Source organism: Marmota marmota, unplaced genomic scaffold (genome assembly GCF_001458135.2).
Source record: "Marmota marmota marmota unplaced genomic scaffold, marMar, whole genome shotgun sequence".
Lineage (NCBI taxonomy): Eukaryota > Metazoa > Chordata > Mammalia > Rodentia > Sciuridae > Marmota > Marmota marmota.
Genome location: NW_026000138.1, coordinates 4,335,100 through 4,359,448, shown reverse-complemented (window position 1 = coordinate 4,359,448; position 24,349 = coordinate 4,335,100). Strand labels below are relative to the sequence as shown.

The following is a 24,349-nucleotide window of genomic DNA, read 5'->3' as shown; positions in this document are numbered from 1 at the left end:
AAGTTGCTTAGGGCCCTGCCAAGTTGCTGAGGCTGGCCTTGAACTTGCGATCCTCCTGTCTCAGTTTCCTGTGCCCATACGATTACAGACATATGTCACTACGTGTGGCTCAATTTTTATTTCTTTTAAAGTCTTATGTATTTTAATCTTACTATATGTATCTTATTAAATATTTTAATCTTATATCTGTGGTATTTGTTCTGCTACTTTTTTTTTTTGAAGGGAAATTTTCATTAAGAACATGATAGAAAGCTGGGGTGGTAGAGTGCTTGCCTTGCATGTGTGAGGCATTGGGTTCAATTGTCAGCACCACATAAAAATAAATAAAGGTCCATGAACAACTAAAAAACAATTTAAAAAAAAAAAAGAGCACGATAGAGTAAAAGTATCTGGAAAGCCTTCTAACATCTTTTCCCAGAGCCTACAGTCACTTCTAGAACAAATGAAAGTGATATCCTGTTAGGTACATGATGAAATTCAATAAATATTTTTAAAGAATAAATGGGAAAGACCCCTGGCTATATATGCATATACATATTTGTTTGCATATAGAATCTTAGGAAAGGGTATTTGAGGTAAATTAGGAGATTTATCTTTTAGGTCGTGCTCTAGCCACTTACCTTCTATATGACCTTAAGCTAATCATCTGCTTTTATTGAGCCTCAATTTTTCATCATAAAATGAAGCAGTGCTAAGGTTCTATGAAATCTTCATCTGACTTCAAGAAATTTATTTTTAAGAAGAAACTCTTTTTTTATTAACTACATTTTTTCCAAATAAATAAATAATTCAATTTCCAAAGAATTATTTTGCATCATGAGAAAGATATTACCTTGTTCTAGCACTCAGGAACATTTTTGTGAGGTGAGGTTCTGGTAACCTGTAGCAGTGACTTTCCAATTTTTCTTGACCACAGCAGTTTCAGCAATTCAGTCCATGGTCCTCCTACTCCAAAGCTCTGGGGCCCAAAGTGAGGTAGAACATCATGTCTGAAGGGCATGGCAGAGGGAAGCAACTCAGGACATGGCAAATTGGAAGCAGAAAGAGAGCTGATTCACTTCTTAAGAAGAGATATTTATCTTTCTTTTTTCTAGCCTTGTTCAAGATACTCACAGTTGAAGAAGGACAGGGTAGAGAATGTTTTTAAAACCCCTCCCTCTCTTCCTCTCTTTCTTCCTCCCTCATTCCCCCTCTCTCCATTCTCGTTGCTATAAAGCGAAAGGATACAAGGAAATCATTGAAAAATTAACATAAAGAGGTCCCTTAAACAGCATCCTGAACAAGATACTACAGTAAATAAAAGAGCTATTCAATAAAACTTTTTGTAATAATCAAAATATTTTATACACTGTCCAGTTCAGTCATTACTAGCCGTACGTGACCACTGAGCACTTGAAATGTGACTAGTGAGAGTGAGGAACTTATTTTAAATTTTATATAATCTTCATTTTATTTTAACTAGCTACATGCATCTAGTTGCTGCTATACAGCCCAGGACAATATTCTGGGACCTTTTTCTTATGTTTACCTCTGGACATTCAACACTTATAATTACTCTTCTGTATCTTCAATTTATATGGTTTCCTTGCTCCTTACAAGTTAGTAAGGACCCATGGCTATTTATCCTTTTACATATCTGTCTGCATAATTCTAGAATTCTAGAACTAAAAGATACTACAAAGAAACAATTCATTTTCTTCTCTTTAGGTAGGTGAATGCATACAAAGTTCAACAGCCTTACAGGATTAATATTTTACATTTTTATTTTCATTCATTAATTTACTAATTCACTCAAAAGCCAAGGGACCCCGATTGGAATTTGTGAGCAGTTATTTAGCCACAAAGTAATTTCCTGAAGAAGATGCTCTGAGACCAGAAGCCAAGGATGGAGACAACATGGGGGAATGTTTCTTAGGGGAAGAAATTAATTTTTGAAGGAAAAATTGGAGAGATGTAAGATTAGCTCTCATATAGGATGTTCTGCTTTCTATGCACACGGAGGCACATACAACTCTTTATAACCCAAGCAATGTCATTAGTTTCAAGGAGTCAAACTCTAGTCTAAAGTACTAACCCCAGTGCTTATTATTCTGCCATTATAGCTGTATACTAAGAACTGCAAGATCTTTTTTTTAACCTTTTAATTCTTTTTTAAAATACCCTAGCAAGATTTCTGCCATAAACTACTAGCAGTAAGCTTTTTATCAGATATTCATTACCAGGTAAGAGTAATAATTAAAGAGCATGTAGCCACCTGACTGCCACAGTGTGGCTGGGCACAATTCAGGAGCCACTTGTCAAAAGAAACGAACTTTATTTTTAGAACACACACACCAAACCACACAGCTCCTCAGGAAAAACCTTCAGAGCCCAACTGCCACCACCGGCTTCCCACAAGCCTCTCAACCTCCCCCACTCCTCCTGCTCTTGAGGCTGATTGGCTGGGTCGTGTGGGCAGAGCCAAAAAAAGTCCCCCAATGAGCAGCTCCGTGGTCTGAAAGGGCGGGGAAATAGCCCAATGAGCATCACCGCAGAGGAGCCAATCAGTTGGCAGCTAGAAGTTTGCTGGGGCCTGTGAGCCAATCATCAGCCGGCAGCTGGAAGTTTGCTGGGGCCCCTTCGGCTGTGGCTCTCAACACCTGACAAAGTAAAAAGAGGAGAAGGGAAGCTGGTAGAAGTCACTACAAACTAATTTTACATATTTCCCTCAAGTCAACAATAACTGTCCTACTTAAAATCGTTGCTATTCCTGATCCAAACTTCTCAAGGACGATCAGTGACCATTCTCTAATTATGATTAATTGCTCACTTAATGCTTATTTATTGTTAATGACTATTCCACAATAGGATATGTTTATACTTTAAAATAGAAAGAAAAAGGCTTTCTATTTTGTTACCTATTTAAGGTGTTGTGTTCAAAATCTTTCATCCTAAAGTCCTATTAGGTAGAAATGATTCCTCTTTTAGATGGATTCATCTTTTAGATGTTTTACAGTATCTGAGTTTTTGTTTGTTTTGTAATGCTGGCCTTGTGTATGCTAAGCATAGACTCTACCACTGTGTTACATGCACAACACAAGTAGAGTTTTTAAGTGTTCTGTCTTTTAGAATCTAAGTCTCATATCCAAAGAGCTTAACGATTCTGCACTATTATATTAACACTTGCTGCTGGTCATCTTATACATAGAGCTTCATTGACCCCATAATGCTCTGAAAACACCCACACATTTCTGAGTCTAAAATAGAAAAAGTTGGAACTATTATTAAATGATGGAGGGTTACTGTGTGATCTCATATTTGCCTTTCTTCCTAAGAAAATTTGTCTGAGTACTCAAATCGTAAGCTACTTCCTGCAGCCTTTCTTTTGACTTTTTTTTTTTTTTTTTTTTTTTTTTTTTTTGGTACTAGGGATTGAACCCACGGGCTTACAACCACTGAGCCACATCCACAGCCCATTGTTTATTTTGAGACAGGGTCTCGCTAAGTTGCTAAAGCCAGCTTTGAACTTGTGATCCTCCTGCCTCAGCCTTCCAAGGCACTGGGACTATAGGTGTGCACCACTGTGCCCAGCTTGTTATATTTTTTTAAATATAATAATACAGATGAAATTCTATCATTTACAATGCTAAGGAATTATCTGTTTCATGAATTCTATAGCAAATGTTGCTTGACAGAGTAAATTGGCTCTTAGAATCCTTTTTATTCTATTGAGTGGTATATGATGATCTGGTATTTATTGTAATGTGATTTGCAATGTCATAAGACAATTTTACATGTGTTCTTTTCACAGGTGACAGATTCTACTTGCCGAGTTGGTCAAATCACCTTCATTTTTTCAAGGTAAGATTTTTTCTTTCCCTCTTATTAAGGAATGTATTCTCATTATTCAAGTGCCCAAGTACGAAGAAATAGTTGGTGTCCTGTATTTCCATTGTCACTCCTAAGTCATCACAGACTCTTACTGAGTAGGAAGCAATAAATATGTGATCATTGGTTCTGTTTTCCCACATAGACTGGAAAATCAGTTTTCTATTACAGAGTTGGGTTTTAGCCCCAGTTCTACCATCAATTCAATGTGATCTTGTACAAATTTCTTTGAGTTTTGGATCTCCACATTCCTTTTCTTATAAGTTGTTTAAGAAGGTCTTCAAGATCTTATCCACTTTAAAAACATTGGGTGAGACTACTAGAATTATAAAGTCCAGAAAGGGTCTGGATCTCACCTAAAGTGGCAGTCACATCAGAGTTGATTTTAGCCTTTGTAACATTTGCTCCTAAATCTTTATCTCTTACAGGGAGTCTGCTATATTTGGCTGGAAAGATAGCTGCCTATTTAGTGGTATACTTTGGGAAAGCACTCAGGAAGGGGCTAATGGCCACCATGAAAAGTGAAACAGGCTGCACACAAAGCTCCTTGGTAGATTTTCCTTTCATTTTTGACCCACTTAGAATTTTATCTGACCATATAATACCAGAGATTCTCTGGATACTCTGTTAGGGTTCATTAACCTAAGTATGAAATCCTTTTCCTGGTGTACTTTCCCAGGAACTGAAAAGTAAGGATACTTAAGGTATTCAAGGTATTTTCTTGAAAAATTAAGTATGTATATGTTTGTGGATATCAGTGGGGTGATACAGTTGGGGGTGGGAGGATATTCTCAAAAAGAGGAAAGACATGAAACTGCTGGATATTGGGATGATAACTTTTTTCCTCCCAGCCTGATATCTCTACTATTGATGACACCTGTGTTCTGTCTGGGCAATGCCAGTGAATGTTTCCACAACTTCAGTCAGAACAACAGGTAAGAAGTGACCAAATCTATCATTTTCATTGTGGATTACATCTGTTCTTTTTTATAATAAACCTAGAGAAAAGACTTTTTACATACCTTCTGTCCAATGTGGAAAAGGGCTATTGGAAAAGGACTGTGAAACAAGGTATAGTCAAGACTAAAAATACACAAGTAAAAGTATAACCCAAAGTGAATACAAGATAATGTGTCTGTGGGAAGGAATAAAATCTTATGGATAAGAGCACAATGATAAGGGGGCTGAGGTTGTGGCTCAACCGTAGAGCACTCACCTAGCACTTGGGAGGCCCTGGGTTTGATCCTCAGCACCACATAAAAAATAAATAAATAAATAAAGTATGTATCCAACTACAATTGAAAAATAAATATTTTTTAAAAAGAGCACAATGGTAAGTGCAGTTACATATTCATTAACTTTTGTTGCACTGAGTGAATATCTCATGTCTGACATCTATAGTAGTACTCCTGTCCATTGATTTTTATTCCCTAGGTGTATCCTGATGTTCCCACCACCATCAGTCATGGCTGAACTCCTGCCTTCTGCCAATACATCTGTCTGTAACATACTTTATTTTTATAGTATCACCATTTTCTTGGCTAGCTTTTTGCTCAGCTTCCTAACTATTATGGTATGGTACTACTCTCCCTTGTGAAAAGGGGGGACTAGAGGGGACAGGCCAGTATTCCTAGGGCCTGGGGAAGATAGGCCAGAGAGTTACTTCCTATGGTCCTAGTACCAACAAAATGTTCAAGAGATCTTAACAATGTAATTACACCACCTCAGTTTTTTGGGTGTCCTAAAATCAGATGATGAGTGTGGAAAAAGAGCTTGTCTGGGAGCAGAGGCAAGAGGATTATGAGTTCTAGGCCAGCCTCAACAATTTAGTGAGACCCAGTCTCAAAACAAAAAGTAAAAGAATTTACTTCATGAAAATTATGTTTACTCTAGAACTAATATATGTTTTGTTGATCCCCATGGAGGAGTGACCAGAAAACTCATGATTCAAGTATATCCTTTATACCAGAATGACATTCTAGGACATAGAACATTGCTTTGATATAATTTTCCAAATAATGAAAGAGTGTTCTTATTTTTTTTTTAGCCACCATAAGTTCACACTTATATGTCTAACTGGGGTTTAAATGCTAAGTGGTTTATGCAGTTATCATGTACTTATTTGATATCACCAGAATGATGTAGAATTAAAATGATCAGCCAAGTGATAGTAAGTTATGTATGCATAACTGCTTAGTACAGAAGCAGTAAGGTAATGTGCCTTTTTACTTGTCAGATCTGCATAGTTTTCAGTATCATTTTCTCCTCATATTCTAGTTGAGGAATTACAAACTACCTACAAACCAAGTTTTCCTACAGTGTTTTGTTTTACTATCACCTGTGAGGCAAATATAATTATGGGGAATTTCCTTTGACCTTTAAAAATTAGTTATGGAGATAGCTCAGCCCAGATCAGTAAATTTGTAAAGGTCAATTAGTTTATATTAAAATGGATTAGATGGCTTACATTTGGAATGGATTGACAATAAAGATGGGTTCCCCGCCCCAAAGGCTTGGAATTCTGAAAATTCTTTTTTGCTGGTTAGAGTAGCTCAGGCTTCAGTGGACATTCAGAATTAGCATTCTAGATTATTTTTAAATGAACAGATAATTAGACATAAATATTCTCATTTAAGTTCAGGCCTCCTTTTGATTCTTCTGTTTGTAGGGAAAGAAGACTCTGGCTGCATTTGATTAAGAAATTGAGTTATTAGAGAATTGATTTGGGTTGTTAAGGCAAAGATTCAAGTTTGGGAAGGTTTTTTGTTTGTTTATTCTCGTTTTTGGTACTAGAATTGAACTCAGGGGCATTCAACCACTGAGCCACAACCCCAGCCCTATTTTGTATTTTATTTAGAGACAGTCTCACTGAGTTGCCTAGCACCTCACTTTTCTGGCTTTAAACTTGTGGTCCTCCTGTCTCAGCCTCCCAAGCTACTGAGATTATAGACATTTGCCACAGCATCTGGCTTAGGGCTTGCTTTAAAATTCTTGAGTATATTATGATTTATCTTGGTGGGAAGACTGAATAATTTTCCAGGTAATTTTCTCTCAGAAAAAGCCTGGTCTCAGCAGGTAAAACCTGTTGCAAGATACTTAGAGAAAGGATCCTTCTAAAATGATAGGAACTTTTACTAAGCTTTAGGGCAAACTGCTCACTGCTACACTCATGTTTAGGTCTTATTCATCCAAGCCCAAAACTTGTGTAAGAAGTTTGTGAAATCACCTGGCTTTCTGGGGAACAAACAGCGAATAGTGATTCACATTGTGGAACAGCGAGTGCACTTCTACCCAGCGGCCTTCTTATGCTGCTGGGGCCCAGGTGGGTATCTTAACAGGAAGAGATGGAGAGTGAAGAGGGTAACAATATTGGATTCAACAATATATTGGGATCAAGCAGAGTGATCTCACCAAGGCAGATGACTGACTGTAGATTCCTGTCCAGCTTATAAGATTTATGTTGGCTTTACCCATATTTCCAGTTTTCCCTGACCCCCCCCCCAACTTTTTTCCTTTTTATATATTAAAAATTAAGGTAATTAGGCATGAGGTGCAAGCCGATGTGAGAGGGCAAATTACCTGATATGACAGGATTCATCTATTAACATTTGCTTTAAGTTGATAGTGAGGATCACATTGGATAATGTTTATGAAAGGCCTTGGTAAATTCTGATACTCTAAGTAGTATAATTTATTATCTTTTTCTGGGCACGATGGCAGACACTTGTAATTCCAGCTCTTTGAGAGGCTGAGGCAGGAGGATCCAAGTTCAAGGTCATTTTGGCAATTAGGCAAGACCCTGTCTCAAAATAAAAGATAAAAAGACTGGGCATGGTGGCATATACCTCTAATCCCAGGGGTTTGGGAGAATGAGGCAGGAGGATCATGAGTTCCAGGCCAGCCTCAATAACTTAGCAAGACCCTCAGTAGTGAAATCCTGTCTCAAAACAAATAATAAAAAAGGACTGGGTACCTCTGGTACTAGTGAAATGAAATGAAATGAAATAATGGCTAGGGCATAGCTCAGTGGTAAAATGCTCCTGAATTCAATCTCCAGTACAGAAAAAAATTATTTTCTTCCTGTAGTACCTCTCCACTATTGTCACACAAATCATCTGCAAAGTTTAATTAATAAAGACTAGAAGTCAGAGGCCTTTGGTTTGCATAACTGGTTAAAAGTATTGATCTTCAATAAGCCCATATCTTCCATTCTAATAATGCTCAGACATGTATACTGAGGAACTCTGTGCTTCAGGCAGTGCGGTCTAATGACAGAATTTATGTGTTCTGTATTCATAGCTGTCGTGCTGATAATCACAAAGCTGACTAAGCCCCAGGACACCGAGCTACACATGGCCCTGTATGTTCTCCAGGTAACACCTTCAAAATCCAGAATTTCTATTCCTACACCCTCTTATTCTACTCTCTTACACTGACATTACTCAGTAAGCACTATTTCCCTCTGTGAAGGAAAAGAGAACATGTATTATTTATACTCATTTATGAAGAATGTGAAAATTTCCACAGAGGAGGGTAGATGCTTTGATAAAAGTGCTGGTATGCACTCCACAGTATATGTATCTCTGGTCAATTTCATTTTATTGATGTGTTTTTAAGAAGTGAGTAGACAAAAAAAAAATAGTGGTCTACTAGGGCACATTCTTAACGCTGATAGTCATGATTCTCTCTAATCCAAATTGAATTGAATGAGATTAATTAACCTTTCTTAGTGAATGTGGTGGGTAGGGAGGTAATAGAATGGTTCTCCTCATTTATCAGATTGAAGAAAGACTTTTTTTGAACTATCTAATTATGCTGATAAGGCAGTTTTCTCTAAAAAATGGATCAGTAAGGAGGGGCATTGAAGCCACTTCATTGTCCTTATGTATATACTAAGAAATATGACCAACTTTTAGTCAATTATGTTAAGATGTAAAGAATTAGTTCAGAAAGAGCTAGAAAAATAGAAAAAATAGATACCAGATCTTGATGTTTGAGATAGAGGAAATGTAACCATGCTTTGTAAACAAGGGTTGTGGGCTTTTTCCTGGATCTCTACAAACCTGAAGAGCAGATTCCATCACCCCTGTCTCTCCTTTAGGCTCTAACAGCAGCATCCCAGGGTCTGCTCCACTTTGGAGTATATGGATGGACACAGCACAAGTTCCACCAACTAAAGCAAGAGGCCCAATGTGATGTGGATACCCAGACGCCATTATTATGCTCACAGAAGAGAGTCTATAACAGGGGCCAGGATCCATTAGGGTCTACTGTTACTTTTGCTGCTAGCTCCTCCACCATTCTTTGAAATTACAATTACTAGGATACTCAGGAACTGGAATTATTTTACATTAATGGATTGTGAAGAATGTCAGGTAACCATATCCTACACCAGCTTCCTTAACAAGACCCCCTAAAACTAAAGAAATAAAATAAAAAATAAGTGGGATGGCTTCAAATAAAGCTTCTGCACAGCAAAGGAAATAGGAGCATGAAAAGAGAGCCTACTAAATAGGAGAATCTTTTCTAGCTACTCTTCTGACTGGAGATTAATATCCAGAATATATATAGTACTCAAGAAACTTAATACCAAAAAAACAAATGACCCAATCAATTAATGGGCAAATGAGCTAAACAGACATTTCTCAAATTTTTTGGCAAATGGCCAACAAAATACATGTAAAAATGTTCAACATCCTTAGCAATCTGGGAAATACAAATCAAAACTACCCTGAGATTTTATCTCATTCCAATTAGAATAGCAGTCATCAAAAATACAAAGAATAATAAATGCTGGTGAGGATGTGAAGGAAAAGGTATACTTATGCATTGTTGATGGGACTGCAAATTAGTACAACCATTTTGGAAAGAAATATGGAGATTCCTGAAAATACTAGGAAAGGACCCATAAGATAACCCAGCTATCCCACTCCTTGGTATTTATCCAAAAGACCTAAAAGTAGCATACTATAGCCATACATGCATATGAATATTTATAGCAGCACAGTTCATAATAGCCAATTTATGGAACCAGCTCAGGTGTCCCTTAATAGATGATTGGATAATGAAAATGTGATATATATACACAATGGAGTTTTATTTAGCCATAAATAAGAATGAAATTATGTCATTTGCTGGCAAATGGGTAGAATTGAAGAACATCATGCTGAGTGAAACAAGCCAGTTTCCGAAAGTCAAGGGTTGAGTGTTTCTCTTATATATGGAAGTTAGAGAAAAATAAGGTATTAAAAATTGGTAGGGGTGTTGGGAAACAGTCTCATAAAAATAGAAGGGAGAACAGTACAGTAGAGGAAGGGCTATGAGGGGAAGGAGGAATGGGAAAGGGGAAGAACAGCAGAATGAAATTAACCAAACTGCCATGTATCATGTATGTATGAACATATAATAACGAATTCCACTTTTATGCATAACTGTAATGCACCAATTAAAAAATAAATCAATTATAAAAGAATTAACAGGTTTTTTTTTGGTTTTTTTTTTTTTTTTTGGTCATACTGAGAGTCAGAGGGGACATGTGCAGCTGAGCCACTGTTCAAACTGTCCCACTAACCCTACAAGGGACAATAGCCATACATAGAGGCAGTTCTTAAAATTATCATGAACATCCCTCCTATGACACTTGTTCAGTTTGTGGTCATAGTGGAATAGAGTGGTGTCTAAATAGGTTTGATTATACAAATCTTCTGTGGCTCTCATAGAATGCTACCCTTCACTTTCCCTCTCCTCAGCCCTTTCTGTGGCTTCAAAAACATCTATACGCCAACACTTCATTTCTTGCATGGGCTACATGCGTGCTTGATGTTTTTCAATGTGCAGAGCCTTATATCCTTTTGCACAGACCTTAACCATTATTTTGGAGTCACTGCCATGGTTTCTAAACATATTCCCTAGGTAATGATTACTTTTCCAGGCAACTCTTATACTCTTTCTAAAGATTTTATATCACTGATTCTCCAGGTTTCTGCACTGGCCCTGCTAACAATAACCTTATTTTTTGCAATGGGTACTGTCTTGCTTGTGAGTGTCTGTCTGGCATCACATGGAGGTGCCATTATAGTATTCTGGGAGGTCACTCATCCACAGGGAAGTCCTTTTCTCACAATATAGCTTTCCAAAGGAGCTTTGGAGGTCAGGTTTATTAAAGTCGTCATTGTGCTCATACAACATCTGATCAAAATCTATATTTACAGTAATAAATTCATTGTTTAGTACAGAGGTTCTGGTCCTGGAACTTGTAAGCCACACCATTATGCTTTATTTCCAAGCTATGGCTAAGCTCATGACCAAGAGAGCTGAAAAATGGATTATTTCTTCATGAGAGGAAGGTTCAATGCTTGTTGCATTCTTAGTAGTATAGATACCATTGAGAAATGCATGGCCCAGCTACTTCTAAGTTTTTGGTCAATAGTCATATGAACAACAACATGTTTTACATTTCCCAAAAGATATATTGAAATGTTTTTGGCATATTCAGGCACATTTGGCACTAGGTTTCTCTCTGTCCATATCTTTAACACAGAAATGCATTTTGTACACTTGGCTCCTTCATCTAAAACTTGACCAAGGTGTATACATCTATTGCCACATATTGCTTATTCACATTATTTCATATTAAGAACTTCTTATTGTCAATCACGGTACACAGTTCTGTATACTTGAGAAGTGAGCATACATAGATGACATGGGGACTGGATTCTATTCTGCTCTGAAATTGTGAAGTGGTTAGAAGCCCCTCTTATTCATCTCCACTGATTGCATAGGATTCACCCTATTTTATAGGTAGGCCATAAATCATATGTAAACCACATACCTCAAATTTTTTTTATCTACCCTTTATCCATGAGAAAGTGCTGTTAATTAGAAGAAAATCTCTGTAACTCTAAATACCCATCATAGTTGCAGTCATTTTGTATAAAAGGCATTTCCAAGCTCAGGTTCCCATTTTGATGTGAATATATAACAGGGAAGTTATTGACAGTTTTTTCTTTTGCTTAAAGTTAATGATCCTCCATTTTTCTCATCTCAACAGGGCCTAGGCCACGTTTTCTACTTTTTCTTCTAGTCTTGTGACATCTTCTGATTCCTGGGGATAGGTATTTGATAATAAAGAGATTCCACTTATGTCCCTTGAAAAAGAATCACTATTAACAGCAAGATAACATGCTGCAACTTAACCTAGGGAGGGCCCATTCTCAAATATCCCATAGAAGAATTCCTAGATAAAAGAAATCATTCCAAACCCTACCTGTGATTTCATAGAATGTGTCAGGAGGGAGGCAAAGTTACTGTTAATGTCATTTTCATGGCCCAAGTGAAATAGCCAATGATCCTGGACTTCTCTACCTTTTTCCTTTCCTGGGCTCAACCTTTGTCAGTAACACAGTTATTTGGTCAAAGCTCCCAGCTTGCTGCCAGCTAGGATAGCTGTTCCCCACCCATGAGTGTTACATGACAACATTTGCCTTCTACAATTCTTGCCCCGCCCTCGTATGTTCTTACTTTGCATCATCCTTCAAAATTTTAATACTTACCTGAGCTTTTGCTGTCTTCATAGAGAAATATACCAAGGAGAGGAAGCTTTCAAAGGTCCAGCTATGTCCTAGGATAGGGCTCCAAGAAAAGAAGAAAGTGGTAACTTTTTCCCTACAGTCCCACTCCTCCATGGAACAGATTTCTCCCACATTCCCTGTTATTCTTTGGAGCCACTGAAACTAAAGGTTATAAAGCAGTTTTGTGGATCTATGGATCACAGGCATCTGCTGCCCAATGCTACTTACACCATTTCCTACTCTACCACACAGCTCATTTCAGATCCTCAAGCCTTTTTTTGCTTCCAGAAAGATTGTGGGCAAGGTCTTTGACATATTGCTTTGTTCTAAAAATCTCTTCTGTGGGGCTGGGTCATAGCTCAGTAGCAGAGTGCTTGCCTTTCACGTGTGAGGCACTGAGTTTGATCCTCAGCACTGCATAAAAATAAATAAAATAAAGGTATTGTGTCCATCCTCAACTAAAAATATTTATTAAAAACTTCTCTGGAAGGACATTTTCCTCATTTAAATTGATGGATTTTTGGGGGGGCAGGGGAGGTACCAGGGATTGAACTCAGAAGCACTCAACCACTGAGCCACATCCCCAGCCATTTTATTTTTTATTTCAAGAGAGGGTCTAAGTTGCTTAGGGCCTTGATATGTTGCTGTAGCTAGCTTTGAACTCTATGATCCTCCTGCCTCATCCTCCTGAGTCACTGGGATTACAGGCGAGCACCACCAACCCTGGCTTAAATTAATGGATTTTGATTCTTGCCCTAAAGTTCCCTCTGTTTCTGAGCTAAAGGCACTCCTCTGTCCTATCTGATGAATAGTACATGCTCTTTAGTGTATGGAGGAGTAGTGATTCAGAATATGAAAGACCAGGGATCAGCTTCCAAAAAGAATAGCAAGTTGTAGACCATCAGTAGGCCTTTCCTGTAAAATATATATATATATATATATATTTGAGAGAGAGAGAGAATTTTCAATATTTATTTTTTAGTTTTTGGCGGACACAACATCTTTGTATGTGGTGCTGAGGATCGAACCCGGGCCGCATGCATGCCAGGCAAGCGCGCTACTGCTTGAGCCACATCTCCAGCCCCCTTTCCTGTAATATATGAGTAGCACAACAAGAAAAAAAATTAGTTCTATGAATCTAAGGAGCCCAAACACCCGTATCTATAGCCCTAGTGTCTTTTCCTTGAGGCCAAGATAAATCTGTAACATAGCACAGTATCTTATACTTTACACATCTGATAGAGGCATTGTTATTGGCTCCTCCAGTAGAAACACTATGTTGTGGATCGTGGTGGTACATTTCTTCTATAAGTAATTTTTTAGGGTTTATTATGGAGAGTGCTTTTTCTGCATCTGTTCAGATGGTCTTTATCCTTCATGTGGTCATGTGTGTCACATGGTTTTTATCCTTCATTCTGTTAATGTGATGTCATTATGTGTAGTATTTTGTGTATGTTGAGCTGTCCTTGCACCCCTGAGATACATCCCAATTGATCATAGTGTATAATAGTTTTAGGTACAGTTAGTTGGATTATATCTACTACTATCTTGTTGAGAATTTTAGTGTCTGTGTGCATCAGGGATTTTTGGTCTCTAGCTTTATTTTTTGTTGTGCCTTATTTGGTTTTGGTATCAGTGATGCTGACATAGAATAACGAAGTTATTTCTCTTTTAGTACTTTGTAATAGTTTGAAAAGAATTCATTTTAGTTTTTCTTTAAAAGTTTGGTAAAATTCATCAATAAAGCCATCTGATCCTGGGCTTTCTTTTTTTTAAATTTTTTAAAAATATATTTTTAGTTGTTGAGGGACCTTTATTTTATTTATTTATTTATTTATATGTGGTGCTGAGAATCGAATCCAGTGCCTCACACATGCTAGGCAAGCGCTCCACCACTGAGCCAGAATCTCACCCCCTGGGTTTTCTTTCTGAGAGAATTTTTATTACTGATTCAGTCTTCTTTCTTGCTATTTGTTCAGGTTTCTAAGTCATCATGGTTCAGTTTTAGTAAGTTATATGTGTTGAGAAATTTGTGCTTTTTTTTAGGTTTTCCAATTTGGGGACATATGGTTGTTTGTAATAATCCCTAATAATCTTTTCTTTCTGTGGTATTAGTTGTAATATCTCCTTTTTCATCTCTGATTTCATTTGTTTGTGTCTTCCCTCTTTTTGTCATGGTTAGTCTAGGTAAATATTTGTTCATTTTGTTTTCTTTTCAAAGAAGCAATCTCGTTGTTTCATTGATCTTTTGTATTTTTTTTTAGCCCCCTCTTTCATTTATTTCTACTCTCAACCTTCTTATTTCTTTTTACCAGTTTTTTGAGTTTAGTTTGTTTTTGCTTTTCTGGTTCCTTGAGTTGCATAGTTGTTTATTTGAAATCTTTCTACTTTCTTGATTTAGGGACTTATTTCTCTAAACTTCCCTCTTAGTACTGCTTTCCTGTATTTCATTGGTTTTAGCATGTTGTGTTTTCAGGTTTGTTTGCTGCAGTAATTTTTTGGTGGGGGGGTACCAGGGATTGAACTCCGGGGTACTTGGCCACTGAGCCACATCCACAGCCCTATTTTGTATTTTAGAGACAGGGTCTCACTGAGTTGCTTAGCACCTCCACTTTTGCTGAGGCTGGCTTTGAACACATGATCCTCCTGCTTCAGCCTCCTGAGCCCCCTGGGCATGCGCCACCACACCCGAATTCAGTAACTTTTTTTTTTTTCCTGGTACAGGGAATTAAACCCAGGGACACTTTATCACTGAGCTACATCCCCAGTTCTTTTTAATTTTTATATTAAGACAGGATCTCTCTGAGTGTCTGAGGATCTTCCTAAATGCCAAGCCTGGCCTTGAATTTGCAATCCTCCTGCCTCAATCTCCCAAATTGGTGAGATTACAGGCATGCGCCACTGTGTCCAGCTTGTTTCAAGAAATTTTTAAACTTCCCTTCTGATTTCTTCATTGACCCATTGGTTTTTCAAGAGTATGTTAAAATTTCTGAAGTTCTTCTTGTTTATTTCTAGTTCTACTCCACTGTGTTCGAAGAATATACATACTATGATTTCAGTTTTTTAAGTTTGTTGAGATTTGTTTTATGGACTAACATATTGTCTCTCCTGGAGAATGTTCCATTTGCTGATGAGAAGAATGTGTATTCTGTAGCTGTTGGATGAAATATTATGTAAATGTTTGTTAGGTCCATTGTATATAGTATAGTTTAACCTTAATGTTTTTTGGTGATTTTTCTTGTTTGGATGATCTGTCTATTGATGAAAGTGGGATGTTGAAGTCCCCAACTACTATTATGTTAGAATCAATCTCTCATTTTAATCTAATTATGTTTACTTGATATAATTTGGTGTTTTAGCATTGGTTGCATATATGTATTTACAATTGTTATTTTCTTTTGTTGAATTTGATCCCTCTGTCATTATTTCTTGACTTTTTTTTACAGCTTTGAATTAAAATCTATTTTATTTGATAGAAGTATAGCTACTGCTGCTCACTTTTGGTTTCATATGTATAATATATCTTTTTTCATCTCTTCACTTTTAAGTCCATGGTCTTTACTTGTGAAGTAAGTTTCTTATTGTGTCTTTTTTTTTTTTTTAACCATTCAGCCAGTCCAGGGATTGGGGCATTTAAATTCATTTACATTCAAAGTTATGATCCAAGTATGGTGGCACATGCCTGAATTTTCAGCACTCAAGTTAAGGCTAGAGGATCACTTAAGCTCAGGAGTTCAGTACCAGCCAGGGTAACAGATACTCCATCTCAAAATTTTTTTTCAAGGTTATTATTAATAAAGACATACTTTTGTTATTCTGTTATTTTTTCTCTTGCATATCCTTTCTTTCTCTTGTTCACCCTTGTGATTTGATGGCTTTTTGTATTGATAGGGTTTGATACCCTTTCCCATTTGTGCATCAGCACTACTGTTAAGTTTTGTATTTCTGCAAGTTCTCATGATGATAGTTATCATCTTTTCACTTCTAATTCAGGACTCCCTTAAGCAATTGTTATCAGGTCATTCTGATGGTGAGTTCTCCTTCTTACCAACAGCTTTGATGGATATAGTATTCTTGGTTCACATTTTTTTTCTTTCTAAACTTTGAATTTGTCTTCCTATTCCCTCCTGGCCTATAAGGTTTCTATTGAGAAGTCTGCTGTTCGTTTAATGAGGATTTCCTTATAAGTGACTTAATGTTTTTTTCTTGCTGTGTTTGGAATGTCTTCCACTTTGGTGGTGGGGTTTTGTGCTTTTGACAGTTTTACTGTAATGTTGGGGAGAGGATCTTTTTTGTTAAAACAATTATAGGTCCTTTGAGCTTCCCAGACTTGATATCTGTTCCCCAAGCTTCAGAAAGTTTTCAGCAAATATTTCATTGAATATGTTTTCTATGCATTTTCTCTTCTCCTAGAATCCTGATAGTGCAAATGTTTGTTCACTTAATGGTATCCCATAAGTCTCAGTTGCTTTTTTCATCTCTCTCTCTCTCTCTCTCTCTCTCTCTCCGCCCCCCTCTCCCCCCACATTCTCTTTCCCTTCCTCTTTCTCTCCCTCTCTCCTCCTCCTCTCCCTCTCTCATTCTTTCTTTTCTTTATACTTCTCCTTTTTTGTCGCCTCTTCTCCCATCCCCTCCCCACCTGACTGGGTTATTCCAAAAACTCTCTCTTTGTGTTCAGAAATTCTTTCTTCTTCCTGATCTGTTCTACTTTGCGGGCTCTTGACTGTATTTTGTTTCATTTATTGAGTTTCTCAGCTCCAAGTTTTCTGTTTGGTTCTTTCTTATGATCTCTTTCTTTTTTTCTTTTCTTTTTTTAAATTTATTTTTTAGTTTTAGGTGGACACAACATCTTTATTTTTTTATTTTTATGTGGTGCTGAGAATCAAACCCAGTGCCTCACGCATGCCAGGCAAGCACACTACCACTTGAGCCACATCCCCAGCCCATGATCTCTCTTTTCTGCTGAATTTCTCATTCATGTGATAAATTTTGCCTTCCTAATTTCGTTAAGCTGCCTGCCTGTTTACTCTTGTATCTTATGAAGTTTTCTCAAAATCATTCTTTTTGAATTTATTGTCAAATTTGCCTGTTTCCTTTTCTTTGAGGTCTGTTGCTAGAGAGTTATTGTGTGCTTTGGGGTGTCATGTTACTTTTTTTGTTAATGCTGTGTCCTACATTGGTATTTGCACATCTGGTAGGTCATTTGCCTCTGCCAACTTTACAGGATGGCTTTCATAGTTAATAAATAAAAACTTTTTCCTGGAAATCTGTTTGCTGTCTTTCTGCTGGTAGTCTGTGATGCATTGGCTTTTGTTCCTACTGGGTGCTTTATTGTAGTATCCATGTAGCCTATTTAAGTATAATCAACATTGTTGATGTATGTAGGTGTTTCAGTGGCCTAGGCTAACAGGGGTTGGAGGATTGCATTGCCAACTGGGATGCAGCTCCCTTAGGCAAGACAAATTCACTTGTACTTCTGGGCATTTTGCAACAGGCTGTAGGTGTGGGTTTCTGCAGGTTTCTGCAGGCTGTTTGAGGGTGGAGCCACCTTGGTGTGATATAGTATTCCTGGTAGTGAGATGAGGTGCCTATCAGTGTCTGAGGGCTTCATGGGAATTAAGCCACACCAGTGTGCCCAGATGGATGTTGACAACTCATTTTTCTACAAATTACCCCTTCAAAGCATCTAAGGTTGCATTTATAAGAATTTATCATCCAAATATCACTTTTCAGTGTCTGAGGGATGCACAGATGTCTTTATGGGACCTCTGATGGCCTTTCTGCTTAGGCAGATCTGCCTAACTTCTTCCCCAGGGTCCAGGGTAGAGTGTGGGGATGAGCATCTGTTTCTCAAGGTCTCACTGTACTAAGCTTGTTAGATTAGGCTGCTCAGCTGCTTTTTGGGATGGGAAAGGCTGCCCACTTGCTTCTTAGGGGTCCTCACTGGGCCAAGCCACTCAGAAAAGTCTGCTCAGCTGCTTCCTGGGGTCACAGGATCCTCGGTGGTCTGAGTCACACAGTGCAGGCCATCTGGCTTCCTTCTGGGGTCTGAGGATACAAGAGTGGGGCCACCTGGCTGGTTTGGGGATAGTGGAAGTGTGTGAAGGGCCACCTGCCTTTTTCTTTAGGCCAGGAGTGGGTGGACAGGACCACCTGGCTGTGTCCAGTGCAGCAGGAGGGTGGGTAGTGCCACCCAACTATTTTCTTGGGGCCTTTGCAGATGAGCCACTGAGGGTTGGCTGCCCTGGTGCTTCCTGGGGCTGTAAAAGGGCAGTTTCCAGTATCTCCTGGCTGGTAGGGGTAGCTGCTCAGCTACTTCACAGGACCCAGGGAATGGTGGGTCTCGAGATGACCTCCATGCTAGGTAGAGGATGGAATAATATGGACGGTGCTCTTTCTCCAGGGCAATGCAGTGGTATGGTAACAGGGAAGCTCCACAAACTGTGGTCAGCGCCTATAAGGGACACAAGATTCTCCATTAGTAAATGCCTCAGGTGTCTACAATGTGAGTGGTAACTGCCAGGGACTGGCACACTGAACAAAGTCCCTCTTGTTTCAGGATGGATCTTGAGAGACCCTACAGTAGTGTTGTGTGCTTAGGTCCTTTCTTTTTTTTTAACTCATTTTTTTGTTTGTTTGGTTTAGAGAGAGAGAGAGAGAGAATTTTTAATATTCTTTTTTTTTTTTCAGTTCTCTGCGGACACAACATCTTTGTTTGTATGTGGTGCCGACAATCGAACCCGGGCTGCATGCATGCCAGGCGAGCACGCTACCGCTTGAGCCACATCCCCAGCCCCTTAGGTCCTTTCTTTATAAGGCCATAGCGTGTCATGCTCTGCAGTATCTCTGCAACATTCCCACTGCACTCCAGTGCTCTGTCTCAAACTCTATAGTGAAATCACTGTTGTTTTCTTATTTTTTCCTCCTCCTTCTTCTTCTTCTTATCTATTTTGAGACAGGGTTATATATATTGCCCAGGCTAACCTTGAACTCCTAGGCTTGAGTGATCCTCCAGCCTTAGCCTCCTGAGTAGCTGGGACTGCATGCATGCACCACCACACCCAGCTTCTTTATTTTGGTCCTTTGTTATGGGAGGAAGCACACCAGGCTTCTGGGATCATTCCAAGGCTTCCCTATACTCCTATAGCAGGCTGAAAACATGTAATATACAGGTCACCAGTCCTCTTAAAAGTTAGACAGCCAATCCAGGATTTACCCTGCAGAAACTTTCTTCCTCTTGCTCATTTTGGTCCTCTGGCTGGCTTATCAGTTGTTCTGAAAATACCTAGTCCCAGCATATGAGAACCAGCCCTAATGTGCTATGAGACTAATAAAGAAGCAAATGGATCCACTATTGCACATATTGCAATTTATTGGAGACTTACTGATAGAAGTTTGGTCCTAGGCAGCAGCAAGACCAGTCATTTCCACAATTTGGGCCAGAGGAAGGAGATTTATGTAGTAGTCAAGTACCTAGTTTATCTCAAGCTAACATCAGAGCTATCAGATACATTTCTGGTGCTCATATCACCAGAGTCCAGCTGTAAAGCACCACATCCCACTCTAATGGCTTGTTCATTTATAGTATGCTGGGAAAGTATATAGGGAAAACCAACTTGGGTTACTCAGCAGTAACCCCATCTTGGAGTTACAGTTCACAATGGCTGCATTAAGGACAGTGGGAATTCTGAGGTACTCCACAGACATGGTAAAGACCACATCCCAAGACCTAATGGTAAAATATTAATTAATAAAACAATGAAGATATTTCTACTTAAAATCTCTTTACTTAATTCTTTATCCTCATCAGTTTGAATTCTACTCCAGTAGGTTCTCGTTTTTATTATTATTGATTTTTAAAAAATGACAGCAGAATGCATTGCAATTCTTATTACACATATATACCACAATTTTTCATATCTCTGTTTGTACATAAAGTATGTTGACACCCAATTCTTGACTTCATACATGTACTTTGGATATGATGTCTATCACATTCCACCTCCTTGCTAATCCCCTGCCTTCTCCCTTTCCCTCCCTCTCCTCTTCCCTATCTAGAAGTCATCTATTCCTCCCATGCTCCCCCTCCCTACCCCACTATGAATCAGCCTCCTTATATCAGAGAAAACATTCAGCATTTGTTTTTTGGGGATTGGCTAACTTCACTTAGCATTATCTTCTCCAACGCCATCCATTTACTCTTTTATTGCTGAGTAAAATTCCATTGTGTATATATACCACGTTTATTTTATCTTTTCATCCTCCAGTAGGATCTCTGTTGTATAAGACTTTATCCTGAAAGTTTCATTCAAAAAGCTTATAGGCTCCAGATTTCTCTGGCTTGCATTCTCCCAGGAATGAAAGTATCACTGGACATGGTAGAACATAGCTGTAATTCCAGCTACTCAAGAGGCTGAGGGAGGAGGATTGCAGGTTCAGGCCAATCCTAGCAACTAATGAAACTCTGTTTCAAAAAACACATTTGCAAAACCTGAAATTTGGTGATTAAAAAAGAATATAGAGCACCCCTGGGTTCAATACCTAGTACCAATTAAAAAAAAAGAAGAAAAGAAAGTGTCAAAAACCTTCCCAATTTCAGGTGTTTATTTTCAAATTGGCTTGCTATATTTTTCAGAATCTATTGGATATTTAGGAGTTCTGTTCTAAGATCCAACAGACACGCCATTACTTACCTCTGCTTTCTTAATTAAGAATGTTTAATATAACTCAGGTCTTGGGTTACTCAGCAGCCATCTTGGGGTTACACCCATATTTCTGAGTTTGTAGGAGGTTTATCAGTGGGTTTTTTTTTTTTTTTTGTAGCTGCTATTTGCAGGGTTTGATTTTTACCATACTAGTTTGGTTTTATGGGTGTGATTTGAGGAGATTATAAAAATTATTCTGAGACTGGCCCCTTCTCCAAAATCTCCCTTCCTTTTTCATATTTAAGTATGTTTCCGGGTCATTAAAAATTAACTACATCTATGGCGAATCAGTTTGTTTCCATGAAACATGATGTGAAGTCTTAATCAAATTTTAATTGAAGGGCTGGGGATGTGGCTCAAGCGGTAGCGCGCTCGCCTGGCATGCGTGCAGCCCGGGTTTGATCCTCAGCACCACATACAAACAAAGATGTTGTGTCTGCCGAAAACTAAAAAATAAATATTAAAAAATTCTCTCTCTCTCTCTCTTTAAAAAAAAATTTTAATTGAAGATTGTAGAAAATTTCCCACTATATTGTTAGAAAAATTTAACCCATCATAGACATTGGTGAATTGGTAAGACAAGAAGTCCTTTTAAAGAAATGAAGTACCTTTCTCTCTACATCTGGATGATGCTTTATTTGGATTACATTAAAATATAGTCGTCATTTATAACCCTTAGGATCCCAATAAATCACTTCCTTTGAAGAGCTTATATATAATGTGGATCACTCTCCAAGGTATAATGAGCTTTAACAAAAGCATAGAATTACTTACATTGTACAAACATAAAACAATTCTGTATATTTTCTACCTAGAAGGTCTGAAACTAAACTGATAATAATTGTTCCCTATGTGGAGGTGGGGGAAGGTTTGAGGTTAGGAATAGTTATAAAATGGGACCGTACCCTAATAGTTCACCTGTTTTTACTTTTATAAATCACTTTATAATACATAATTTGCATACTATAAAATTCACCTATTCATTTGTACTATTCAGTGTTTTTTTGAATATTTATAGACTGTGTAATAATTACCATGATATAATTTTAGAGCATTCATGTCACTCCAGAAAGAAATGTGCCAAAGTCAGTCACATATTGCCATGAACTTCTTTTCTTTTTGGGGGGTGGGGGGGTACCAGGGGATTGAACTCAGGGGCACTCAACCACTGAGCCATATCCCCAGCCCTATTTTGTATTTTATTTAGAGACAGTGTCTCACTGAGTTGCTTATTGCCTTGCCATTGCTGAGGCTGGCTTTGAACTTGCGATCCTTCTGCCTTAGCTTCCTGAGCCACTGTGCTGCCACTCCTGGTTCCATCAATTTCTTACATCCTTATTCTAGGCAATCACTAATCTGTTTTTTTCCTATAGATTTGCTGTTCTGAACATTTAGTATAGATGGAATCATACTATGTGTGTCTTTTCCCACATAGCATAATACTTTCAAAATTCATTTATATTGTAGCATATATCAGTACCTCATTCATTTTTATTTCTGAATAATGGTCTGTTGTATGAATATGCTAGTTTTGTTATTGATATCAGGGATTGAACACAGTGGTGCTTTACCACTGAGCTACATCACCAGTCCTTCTAATTTTTTTTTTGGGGGGGGGACAGGGTGTCACTAAGGTGCCAAGGATCTCACTAAATTGCTGAGGCTGGCTTTGATCCTCCTACCTTAGCCTTCCAAATTGCTAAGATTATAGGCATGCACCATTATGTCCAGCTTATACCACTTTTTTTTCTCAGTACTTAAAATTGAACCCAGGGGTACTTTATTGCTGAGCTACATCTTCTGTCCACCCACTTTTGATTTCATCTTGAGACAAGGTCTTGCTAAGTTTTCCTGGCTGGCCTCGAACTTTCAATCCTCCTGCCTTAGCCTTCCAAGTCATTGGGATTACAGGTGTGCACCACCAGGCTCAGCCATGATCCATTTTTTTAAGGTTGACTTTGGTTACATCTTTTACTTGGTAAACGTATTTTGAACATCTATGCCTTAGCACTAAGTGAAATGCCAACCTTCTATTCCATGCTGTCAGGCCCTAGTAGAGGAAAAGATACTTTAATCCATAAATGATGAACCCAGCCTAATTCCATTTTAAGATTGAGAGCCAAAAATGTCATGAAAAGTTAATTTCTGTTTTACTATAAATTACTGTGATTTGGAATTCCTGCCCAAATTCCTGCCTTGAACTCACCCATGCCTACCTTTCCCTGACCAGATAGCAACCCTCTCTAAAACCTAGTGGCACCTCATAAATCCTGGCTCCCCCTGACCAGATAACAACCCTCTCTGAAACTTCAGCAGTGCCTCATAAATTCCGGTGTTGGGATCTGAATTTACTCCCTACCTTGAAATATCATACCATGTAGATCATTGACCTACTATCTGCCTTTGTATTATGCTTGTCAAAATCCTGTTAGCTGTAAGTTCTCAACATACCCCCGCCTTTACAACTTTTTGTGCTATAAAACCTTGTTCCTGGAGAGCTGGGGTGCTGATCTCTAGCTTGTGTTGGGAGAGACAGCTGCTGTCTCTTAATGTACACAAATATAAGCTTGCTTTCATTTAATTTAAAATTGGAGTTGGTGGTCTTTTCTTTGCGTCGGGGTTCAACATAATGACCATACAGTGTGGTGGGTTTTTTTGTTTTTGATACACACACACACACACACACACACACACATACACACACACACACACACACAGAAAGAGAGAGAGTTGTAGTTATTTTTATGTGGTACCGGGATCAAACCCAGTGCCTCACGCAGGCTCAGCAAGCGATCTACCACTGAGCCACAACCCCAGCCCTTTCTTGCTGTTTTTTAAGAGGAGGAAAAGTTTGATTTGGGTTTACAGTAAGTCCACGGTTGGCCAACTCCATTGCTCTGGCCTGAGGCGAGGCAGAACATCATGAAGCAAGAAGGCTGCTCATCTTAGAGTAGTCAGTAAGCAAAGAGAAAAAGAGAGAGCCTAAGAGCAAGCAAGAAACCTATGGTAGATTCTTCATAGAAGTCAACATTCACTTGTAAGGCTTTTGTTTCAGTAGTCACTGAGAAAGAAGCTATATTCTAGGCTATTAAGGACTTACCAAACGTCTTTCCCTCATTTTTCACTGAGGGGAAGGGCTCGTGGGGCAATAGAAAATCATAAGTTCATTCATACCTGGGAAGTCATCCAGATTTCACCACTTATTAT

At 38.4% G+C, this 24,349-nt stretch overlaps 1 protein-coding gene across 21 annotated transcripts in view; it reads left to right on the top strand.

Moving 5' to 3' along the window:
* The window catches only part of Tmem116 (transmembrane protein 116), a 43,025-nt gene extending 32,682 nt beyond the window's left edge, over positions 1-10,343 (top strand). For 19 of the 21 annotated variants that reach the window (XM_048785638.1, XM_048785634.1, XM_048785636.1 and 16 more), the window contains 6 exons: positions 3,791-3,840; positions 4,719-4,802; positions 5,302-5,440; positions 7,045-7,189; positions 8,167-8,240; positions 8,969-10,343. In XM_048785638.1, the coding sequence (XP_048641595.1) occupies positions 3,791-3,840; positions 4,719-4,802; positions 5,302-5,440; positions 7,045-7,189; positions 8,167-8,240; positions 8,969-9,175 (699 nt within the window). In that variant the 3' untranslated portion in view covers positions 9,176-10,343. Of the gene's footprint in view, positions 1-3,790; positions 3,841-4,295; positions 4,418-4,718; positions 4,803-5,301; positions 5,441-7,044; positions 7,190-8,166; positions 8,241-8,968 lie in introns of all 21 variants that reach the window. The other 2 variants (XM_015502531.2, XM_048785631.1) reach the window with 2 other exon arrangements.
* Positions 10,344-24,349: the final 14,006 nt, after the last annotated feature.